Below are 10,875 nucleotides of genomic sequence, written 5' to 3'. Positions count from 1 at the left end.
ACAAGTGCAAATCTCTTCTGAATCAAGTCTGGGATGTCAGAGTGGTTCATACCTTTCGCAAGGTAACAAAGCCGCTGACTGGATGTCGAAATTCGCAGGAACTGTCCCTTTAGACATCACGAGTGTGATAGGCTGCCTGCAAGCCTCCGTGACATCATCCTAGAAGATTATATTGGAATGCTTATGAGAAGGACTGACTTTGAGCCAAGTTGAAATGATTGTCACTTTTATCGCTTTCTTTTTTCTCCTTTTTGCTTGTTGTTCAGGGTGATCCACTCTTTATCTGTTACAAAAAAAAATGTAATTAAAATTGTTACACGATAAAATAAATTAATAATATTTTTATATTTTTTCTCAAAAAAACAAAAAAGTTTCTTAACATTTTAAAATATTATTTTTCCTACTTAGTATTTAAAAGGTAATTTTAATTGTATAATTATCTTCGAAGAAAATTTATATAAAATTTAATGTTTGATTAACAAAGTTTTAAATAGAAAAACTAATTATTTACTAAAAATAGAAAAACTAATTAGTTAACTTTTTTTATCTTAAAAAAACTAGTTTTTTTTAAATAAAACTCTACAATTGTAATCTAAGAAAATATAATGCGTCAAATAAATAAATTATTTATCCAATTAAAAAAATAATAAAATATGAAGTAAATTGTACTTTTTTTTTTAGGAATGGAGTAAATTGTACTTTTAATCATTAAAATTTGGAGAATATTTCACAAAATTAGTATATTTTATTTTATTTAATAAAATTATTGAATTTTAAGTTTGATTTCAATAAAATCATTTCTAATGAGTTGTATATACAAATAATTAGAGTATTAAATTAACAGAAAAAACCGTTATCATATATTTACTTTTTTTTTTTTGGTAGAAACAGGAAAAGAAAAAAAAAAAAACAAAGACGTTATCATATATTTACTAAACGCCACATTTATGTGATTTTTTTTGTACGGGGTTGATTGTGTCGCGTGGCGCACACATCGTGGCTGCCATGTTAGTTATGAAATTTAGACATATTTTAAATTTTGATTTTTTTTGCATAAAAATAAATTAACCGAAATATTTTTTATGGAAATTACGGTTATTCAGTTAAATTTTTTTGAACAAAATTATAACTGATGACTTGTGGAGAATTTCTGATCAACTTCTGTTCCTGTGGGGGCGTCGTTGGGTTCGACGGGGGGAAGCTCCGATGCCAAAGTCAGTATCGAGGAACTAGAGATTAAACTGAATTGATAAAGGGTAAGTGAATATGTACCTCGATAGCTTGAAATGCAAGCTATATATAGTCATGGAGTTGTAACCCTTAGTAACTAGAAAGTCTTCATTAATGCTTCATTAATGACGGTTACTGGTTTCCTTCAAGTATGTCCGTTAGCTCATTAATAGTTCATTAATTGTTTTTATGGAGGAATCGGCTCAGCTATTCAGATGGCGGATCGAGGAGTTATGACGGATCTCCATGTAGGTTCGACTGCGGATCTCATGTGGCGGAGTCTTAGTGATCCGCCCATTGGATCCCTTTGCTTGATACGCCGTGGCATTCCAGTATCAAGTGATCAATACATGGTCGTTTTGGACAAATATCTTCTTTGATCCTTTAGATAATACCTCAATGTTATCAAAATATTTTCAAAATATATGTTTCTACATCTAACTTTTGCTGATACATTAACAAAATGACAAACAATCTTCTAAATTCACAAATATTAAACTATTTGAAAGGTTATTCGTATGGTTGTAATTGAGCCGAGCTTTGGCATGCTTAGGCTCGTATTGTCAGAAAATTGATGAGCTCGAACTCGAGCCCAAGCTCTAAATGCTGTTCGTGAACGGCTCACGACTGTTCCCGAGCTTTCCTCGCAAGCAGCTTGTTAATTCAGTTCATAAACTTCGCTCGCGAACAACCTATTAATTATGTTCATTAATTATATTGATTTAAAATTTCTTTAACACAAAAATAATTGAACGAAGCTTGTTCATTAGCGTGTTTATGAAAATTATAATTGAGCTTGCTCTTAAACCTGTTCATGAACTTATAATCGAGTCTGCTCATGAGCTTTCGAGACGAGATTTGCCGTACTCAAACTTGGCTCGTTTATAAATCGAACCAAATACGATCGAGCTTTTATCGAGACGAACACCGAACAGCTCATGAGCAACTGTTCATTTACTCCAAATAAGCAAGTAGCGGGGATTAATTATAACGTGTTGAAGTTCAGGGGTCAGTTGCAGTTTTTGGATAACTTCGGGGATGTAGATGTATTAAGCCAAAATAAATTAAACAAAAAATATCCAAATCCAAATCTTCACCATCACAACAAAACCTCCCCTTCTCTTTCTCTTTCTCCTTCGGCGTCTCTCTGTCACCATTTTTCTTTTTCCTTTCTTTAGCGCTTCCCTTTCCTTGAATTAGGGCTAAAAGCTAGATCTCCGCGACTTCCATGGGGTTGCATTTTGCATGTTCTTTATTGACTTTGTTGAGACTTCTCTTCTTTTAATTTTCTTCAATTCAATTTCATGCTTTCTTTCTTCGTTTAATCTCTTCAATCCATGGACTCGATCTTTAGTCTCAATGCCTCTCCTCATCCTTGGCATTTCCTCGTCGCTATCTACTTCGCTTTTGCTTTCGTCGCTGCTCGCTTCTTCTTGGACAGATTCATCTTCCGGGTAAGTTTTTTCCTCTGTTAGATTTAGGAGAGAATCTTGTCTAAGGTTCATAAACTGAGCCTAGTTTTTGATTTCTTTTTTCGCATTAGAGAGAGTTTATTGAGATAAAAATTGAACTCTGTTTAAGATTTTTCTACGTGGATAATTTGCCCTGTTTTTGTTCAAGGAGATTGAATTTGCTCTAATAGTTCTGTGACAGGATGTTGATTGGAAATTTTGAAGCCATTTTGTGTTTTTTGATAGTGAAAAGAGAATAGATGAATTTGAAGAAGATAAGCTGCTCATAGGAGTAACCAGTTATTTATTCTCCAAATTATGTACAAAAACAGATAGAAATTAAAAGCAATTTCATATAATGATCATGAAATCGTTCTGTTTCATATGTATGCTTTTTTTTTTTTTTTTTCATAGACTTGTCTCAAATTAATGGGCGCTTAGTTTTCTTTTTTACTAGACATTTGAGTTTGGAGGACCCTGCATTCTAGAATATATTTCCTTTTGAATTTTTTTGTATTTTTTTTTGTTGTTTTTATATCAGATAGTTAGTTTTAAGAAAATTTATCAATTGTTCTTGTTCCTCTTCCTATTTTCTTTTCATTCTGTTGGAGGATAAGCTGTAGTTCCTTTTTATGGATTCTTCGTAATAAGAACATGTCAATAGATGAACAAATTCTTGTTCATGTCATTCTTATGATCTTATATATTTTTAGAATGTGGCTGTTTGGTTGTTGCCTAAGAAAGCTGCCGCATTGAGGATCGATGATGCTACACGAGCTACAATTGTAAAATGCTCAGAGTCGTTGTGGAAGTTAACATACTATGCTACTGTTGAAACATGTATTCTAAACATTATCTACAACGAATCATGGTTTAGAAATACAAGAGAATACTTCAAAGGCTGGCCAGATCAAGAGTTAACGTGAGTATTCATATGTTCATGCTTTTAACTATTGGTAGATATAGCTATGTGTATTGCTTTAGCAGTTGGAAGTTGGAATGGCGGACATTCATTGCCTTCTCTGAGTTATCTAGGATGCTCTTTTAACACTTGAAATTATATTAGAAGTTCTTATTTCAGCCGGAATTATTTTGAGAAGGTTAGTGCATCAAGGGTTAGAATTTGCTAACCTGGATCTTTTTTCGTGCCAGGCTTCCTCTGAAGCTTTTCTACATGTGCCAATGTGGGTTCTACGTCTACAGTATTGCTGCTCTGCTCACATGGGAAACTAGAAGGAAGGATTTTAATGTAATGATGTCACATCATGTAATCACAGTTATACTGATTGGTTACTCTTACATTACTAGGTATTTATTTAAAGACTAATCATGATAGTTTGGTTTGTGAGTCATTAGACATAAGAATAGTTTCTTTAGCTTTCTGTTCGTTTACGCCTGTTGGATAGCACATGTTTTAGGTTTTGATAAAGCTTTTTGATGCACATCTTCTCTGGCCGTTAATGCTACTTTTGAACATCTATTGAAAATTCGTTCATGCGTTTTGATGTGGTCTTTGGATACAGGTTGTTTAGTATCTGCAGAACAATTTACTACTGTGCATCTAGGGTACATAGTCTGTATACTTTTTTTTTCTCTTTCTGAACAAGTGACATTAATAGATAGTAAAAAGATTGTTTTACACTCATTACCTACTGTCAAATTCTCATCCAGTCGCTTCTTAAATGTATAAAGCACTTCTGCTTCACTCAAACTATTCTTGGTATTTATTTGCTTGAAGTTTTCTCTGTTCATTTATGTTTAGTGCTGCCTCTTCAGAAATTTTTATTTCTATGGAACAGAGGAAATGAATCTACACATATTAGCTGCCTAGATGATGACATGAAATGCATGCTTATCTTAATTTGCTGCAGATTTGTAAGAACATTATGTTTTGTTTTTTGAGAGAACTTATTAAATGTTTATTTCCAGATTTTTTCGGATCGGCTCAATTGTCCTTGCGCTGCATGATGCCAGTGACGTTTTTATGGAAGCTGCAAAAGTTTTCAAATATGCAAGAAGGGAGCTAGGAGCGAGCGTTTTCTTTGGTTTATTTGCGATCTCATGGCTCATATTGCGACTGATATTCTTTCCCTTTTGGGTAATCAGGAGTTCAAGGTTTGTCTAGTGATGCATGAACTGATTTCACCCCTTGCGGCAATGTAATTCTCTCTTTTTCTTATACATTCTTTTGGGTGGCATTTTTCAGTTATGACCTCATCAAGGTCTTGGATTTGACAAAGGCTTACCCCATTTCACTATACTATGGTTTCAATACAATGTTGCTGATGCTACTTGTATTCCACATCTACTGGTGGGTTTTGATATGCGCAATGATAATAAGACAGCTGAAAAATAGAGGAAAAGTGGGAGAAGATATAAGATCTGGTAAGCCTATTACTGCTGTAGTTGTTTCCATCAATTCATTTCATGACTTTTGGGAGGTTTTGAAAACTTCAATTGGTGCAAATAAAGTAACTGAAGTTTTATTTTGTTCCTATAAATAAAGTCACATTTCACAAAATCTTCTGCAATTTTAATGTCGTTATGTTGACCGACAAAAAACTTGGAGGAGGGTGATTGAGAGTCATATGAGTTTATTGGGGATTGAGGAAAATATAGTAGTGGATAGGACAGAGTGGAGGGAAAGAATTTGTGTCGCTGACATGATTTGATTTCACGGTTTTATAAGATGTTTCATGTTAGCCGACCCCGAATCATTTCGGGACTAAGGCTTTGTTGTTGTTGTTGTTGTTGTTGTTGTTGTTGTTGTTGTTGTTGTTGTATGTTGACCGACTAGGATGGCTAATTGACGCCACGATTAGCACTATAGTTCAAAATCTAAACTGACCCTTTGGTTATTTGATAAGTTTGTCTCTGATTTTCAATGTTCTGCCTAGTTGTTTATTAATGTAGAAGCTGTAATTTACAAATGCAGATTCAGAAGATGATGAATAGGTGGGGAGATTATGTTCTAAAGGGTAGCAGATTTTTTGGGAGAAGATGATGAAATTTGACATATATTTGTAGGGTTTGTACACTCATTTTGAATGGTCATATTTACAAATTGATTTTGACATGGTGTAGAGATAAAAAAGGAGGTAGTAGGACATGACCATCAATGAAGCTTCTATTTTTGGTGTATAAATAACAATAATAATAGGCAATCTATTCTGTACAATTCTTTTTTTTTTTTTTTGGAGATTAGGAAATGGAAAAGTAGAAAGAAAAAGAAAAGGCTTTCTTACAATTTAGTTCTTGTTCTTCTAAACTTCCAAATCCATGTAAATTATGCCCTCTGAACTTAAAGAGTGTATTGTTAATCTCATGAATTTGTAATTTATTTAAAATGTTTTGTTTTCCCTCCAAGTTCACACAACAAAACAAGGAGAGGTTTTTACAAGTTAAAATGTATATTACTTTAAATAAGTTTAGAGGACTAATGAATCAATTAAACCATTTTAAGGGACTAATGTGTTAATTTAAGTAGGTTTAGGAGGGTTAATAGAATATTTTGAGTAAATTCATGAATGATATATCTTTAAAGTTTAGGGAGCTAATTAGTTTTTCTAGCTAATTTTTAGGAACTTGTAATGTATTCCGACAATTTCTAGATCTGAATTGGTTTTCGTGTTTTGTGTTCAATTTTGTTTGCATATTTACTTCTTGGATCACTAGTGTTTTAAAATAGTGATGTGGGCCTAGGCCCATCCAACGCGACTTAAAGCCCATTACAAGAGAAATTCCTACATAAGACCCATATCAAGGCTCCACCTATCGATAATGAAGAATGCGAGGGTAAATTACACCCATGGCTACTAAACTTTACCCATTTTCACATTATGGCCACGCAACTTCATTTCTTTCCGGTATGACCACTAAACTTTACATTTCTTAACATCGGTGGCCACTCAATTTTAACTAACTTCTTAAAATGACCATTAACGATCTTAAAATGAAAATATTCAAAAATTAAAGTTGTTCAGAACGACATTTACCATGAAACCACATTTTTTTATTTTCGAAAATCACATTTTTTAGAGCTTTCTCTCTCTAAAAATTCACTTTCTCACTCCTAACCAAACAATACCTAAATGATCTCAAAATGAAAATTTTCAAGAATTAAAGTTCCTTAAAAACGCTTTGGATTTTTTATTTTTAGCCGTCAATGGTCGTTTTGAGGCGTTAAGTGGCCACCGATGTTAAAAAGTGTAAAGTTCAGTGACCATACCGGAAATAAATAAAGTTCAGTGGCCATAATGTGAAAATGGATAAAATTCAGTGGACATGGGTGTAATTTACCTAAGAATGCGATAAGATTTCAAAACTTCACAACATTCTTCAAGAATCATAAAGAGAAAACGCAAAAAAGCATGTCCTACATATGATTTCAGACTCATGGAAACAGCTAAACCAGGAATGCCTGTTTCACAATCCATATTCACCAACTCTTAGAAAGGCTTATCTTAATGTTGCAAGAATGGTTTTCAGAGCTGCGGATCCAGGATTTCATATAGGAGGACTAATTTTAACCTTGCGATTGGTGTCAGAGTTAAATTTATAGAGATAGATGAAATTTCAAAATGAGATTTGGTCGTAGTCTAAGTCAATTGGCCGTAGGCTTGGGCCAAAGCGTTGGTGTTGGTGTAGGAAAGGCACCGGGGAAGATTTGTTGCAGAATTGTGGAAGGTCAAGCCATCAACGAGGAGTTGCGGCAGCGGCAGGAAGAATATGTTGACTGGGGGAAAATATCGGCGAGTGGTGAATGGAATATATGAATGTCCACTGGCTGTGGGCTTGGACTCGGCGTAAGAAACACTATAGAGGGAGGGACAGGGTCTCAGGTGTCGGATCTCCGCCAACCCCTGGGCCAGTTGTCGAGACTGGTTTAAGTGATCCATCCTAGTCCACTAGGGGCTAGGAGAGTCGGACATCCGGCCTTCGGGAAGGGAGGCGGATGTCTCCGTTCGGGCGAAATCCCGACGGACACTTTGGGTGGACCCATAGTGTAGGTTATATATATATATATATATATCGAGGTTTAACCAGGATAAACCCCTCTGGGACGGATTACAGATATATGAATTGACGGGATGCCTTCGGTTAAAAGGGGGATAGACCCCTTCGGATGGTGTTGGCTGACCGAGCCTTGGGGAATCCTCGGTGCCACACAGGGCATTGGCTAGGCCTTTGGATCAGCCAACGGGCTTAGCAAATTTTTTTTAGTCTCCAGCACCCTAAATTTTCGTCGTTCTCGGGTGTATTGAATAATAAAAAATTAAAAATGGTCGGCCTAAAGTTGATATATTTAATATTTTATAAATCCAACACTAATTTCCTAAAAATTACACAAATTTTATCTTTTTATTATTAATTAAAAATTTCTTATAATTTTCATAAAGTATAATTTAATTTAAAAATTAAGATTTTTTAGTCTCAAAAGTGTAAAAATTGATTTAGAAAAAAAATAGTACACAAGACAAGATATAGAAAGTGATTAATAAAAATAGGCTTAATACATCATTTGCCTCCTAGACTTATCCAAAAAACTTGATTAACCCCTAAACTTTTAAAGTGTCACAATAGCCCATTCAACTTGCATAAAATATTCAGTTAGCTCCTTGAACTTGCGTAAAATATAATCAATTGATCACTCAGTTGCAAAAAAGTAAATTAAATGCGGAATATATATTCCACACATCTTAGAATGTTATTACGTAATTCAAAAAGTGATTAAAAATGAAGTTATTACTTGTTCAACTATAAAACCTTCTTCGCTAATATTAAAACCGTATACCCCCGATCTTAGTCGTTTTATTTTTTTTAAGATGTGTGCAATACACCTTGAAATATTAAAATTATGATAAAACATGTCTCTTAACCAACTTAACCATTTTGAAATATTAAATTATACTACCAAAACGACAACATAAACTAAAATTAAAGGGCTATCAAGTACCGAAACGATATTACTGAAGGTGAAGCCGGAGGCTGGAGTCTCCGAACCCTGGGCTGGATCCGTCTCTGGTTCCTATAATGTACGGTTATGATGAAAATGGCAGCTTTCCTCTTCTTAGCTCATAGATAAGCTCATTAAGAAGAGGAAAGCTGCAGTAAGGCCATTATGTTTTAGTGCCATATGCACGAAACAACTTGCACTCATTCTCGTACATACTTTATGGCATTGTATGATATGTTGTAATGAATGTTGTAATGGAATGCCCGTTACAATGGATGCTCATTACCATATTTGGATTAGTTATATTGTTTTTGTCGTAATGGAATCACAATTACGTCACTCAATTTTTCTTTACAAATTTATGTTATGGGATTACATAAAAATTAGACATGAATTCCAATTACGATTAACCCTAATACATATCTTTATTATTTATATTTATTATCCACAATTCTTATTAGATAGTAAAACATAAAATTAAAAAAACATGAAAAATGCGAAGAACGGGGAAATGTGAAAACAAAACAACAAGAAAAACAGAAAAAATAGAAAAACAAGAAAAACGAGAAAAAGAACATGAAACACGAAAAATGAAAAAATGAGAAAAAAACGCTTAAGATTGGGAAAATGTGAAAATGCGGAAACGAAAAAATGACAAAAACGCGAAAAAATAAAAACATGAAAAAAAAATATGCAAAAAAAACATGAAAAAGGAAAAAAAAGAAAAAAATGGACAAAAACTAACAAGTTATTGACCATCATATATGGTTGATGTTCCCATACATGTGAAAATTTGAGAATAATTGAAGTTTCCAACTACATTTGACGAAGCAAAGATAAGAATGGTAATAGTAATTACATTTCACCATTTTTTTTAAAATTTACCAACCAAACATTGTAATGGAATTACTATTGTACTTCCTTACATTACAACTTTGATTATATTACAATAAATTGGACCTAAGGTTCTGACGACATCTTGAATTTTTTAACCATTTTTTGAAATTTTCCCGATTTACGGATAGATGTGGTAGAGGCGGCGGTTTTAGCAGTGGAAGGACCGCAAAGGCGGCCACGAACTGAGGCTTAATCCACCCAATAAATTCCTTCCCATAAATTTTCATCTTGTTCTCTTCAATAGCTTCAAATTGGACGAGACACCTATCTATGGATGATTAATGGATGATTACGAGTCGAAAAAATTGGACGAGACACATTTTTTAAAAAAATATACGTTATTGAATGGTTCATCTATGGATGATTACGAGTTGGAAAAATTGGACGAAGTACGTTTTTCGAGATTTTTTTTTCTAGGCGGTCAGTGTAAAAAAAAATCATAAGAATGACAAAATTTCAGTTTTGAAAAATATACATAAGAAAAGGGTAAAATTATCCAATAGTACGGTAACTAACAATTTGGAGGCGGTAAACAACAACACCAACTTAGAATTCATTGATTTTAATGTCCATATATCAATCTCTAAGTAGATCAAACTATAAGGTTTATATTTGAAATCTAACCATTGATTTCCTTCAAGATTGGTCAAATTATTAGACTTACCCGGTTCTACATGTCAAATAAAAGACCTCCCATATATATTTTGACACGTGTAATATGTATCCACATATATTATAGGCTTAATACATCATTTGCCCCCTGAACTTGTCCAAAATGGTTGATTGGCCCCCTGAACTTTCAAAGTGTCTCAATAGCTCCCTGAACTTGCATAAAATATTCAGTTAGCCCCCTGAACTTGCATAAAATGTAATCAATTAATCACTCGATTGTAAAAAAAATAAGTTAAATGCGGAAGATATGTTGCACGCATCTTAAAAAAGTAAAACGACCAAGGCTGGGGTATGCGATTATAATATTAGAGATGAAAATGTTTTATAGTTGAATAAGTAAGAAATTCTTTTTTAACATGTTTTAATCTATTTTGTGAAGTATGTAATAACATTCTAAAGCACGTGTAACATATCTTCCGCATTTGACTTACTTCTTTACAATCGAATGATTAATTGGTTATATTTTACGCAAGTTCAGGGGGCTAACTGAACACTTTATGTAAGTTCAGGATGCTATTGAGACACTTTAAAAGTTCAGGAGGCCAATCAACTATTTTAGACAAGTTCAGAGGTAAATGATGTATTAAGCCTATATTATAGGATGTCGTACTATTTTAATTATTACCACAGAAGATTGGGGGTGCACACAAAAATCCGAAAAACCGAAAA

The 10,875-nt window shown here is 33.6% G+C and overlaps 1 protein-coding gene across 1 annotated transcript; it reads left to right on the top strand.

Moving 5' to 3' along the window:
- Window positions 1-2,336: 2,336 nt before the first annotated feature.
- Window positions 2,337-5,932, top strand: LOC136225603 (ceramide synthase LOH2). Its single transcript, XM_066013683.1, has 6 exons — window positions 2,337-2,684; window positions 3,395-3,603; window positions 3,834-3,989; window positions 4,611-4,796; window positions 4,888-5,066; window positions 5,617-5,932. Exons 1-6 carry the CDS (start codon window positions 2,568-2,570, stop codon window positions 5,634-5,636), a joined length of 867 nt encoding a protein of 288 aa, XP_065869755.1. The 5' UTR covers window positions 2,337-2,567; the 3' UTR covers window positions 5,637-5,932.
- Window positions 5,933-10,875: the final 4,943 nt, after the last annotated feature.

Source organism: Euphorbia lathyris, chromosome 4, assembly GCF_963576675.1.
Source record: "Euphorbia lathyris chromosome 4, ddEupLath1.1, whole genome shotgun sequence".
NCBI lineage: Eukaryota > Viridiplantae > Streptophyta > Magnoliopsida > Malpighiales > Euphorbiaceae > Euphorbia > Euphorbia lathyris.
The sequence above is the reverse complement of the archived record's forward strand: the minus strand, read 5'-3'. Positions and strand labels throughout refer to the sequence as shown.

Bases quoted from the DNA above. Each gene is read 5' to 3' on its own strand.
- LOC136225603 (XM_066013683.1), top strand. From the start codon at position 2,568: ATGGACTCGATCTTTAGTCTCAATGCCTCTCCTCATCCTTGGCATTTC. The intron at 4,797-4,887 runs GTTTGTCTAGTG...GGCATTTTTCAG, and splicing joins TGGGTAATCAGGAGTTCAAG to TTATGACCTCATCAAGGTCT. The intron at 5,067-5,616 runs GTAAGCCTATTA...TTACAAATGCAG, and splicing joins GGGAGAAGATATAAGATCTG to ATTCAGAAGATGATGAATAG.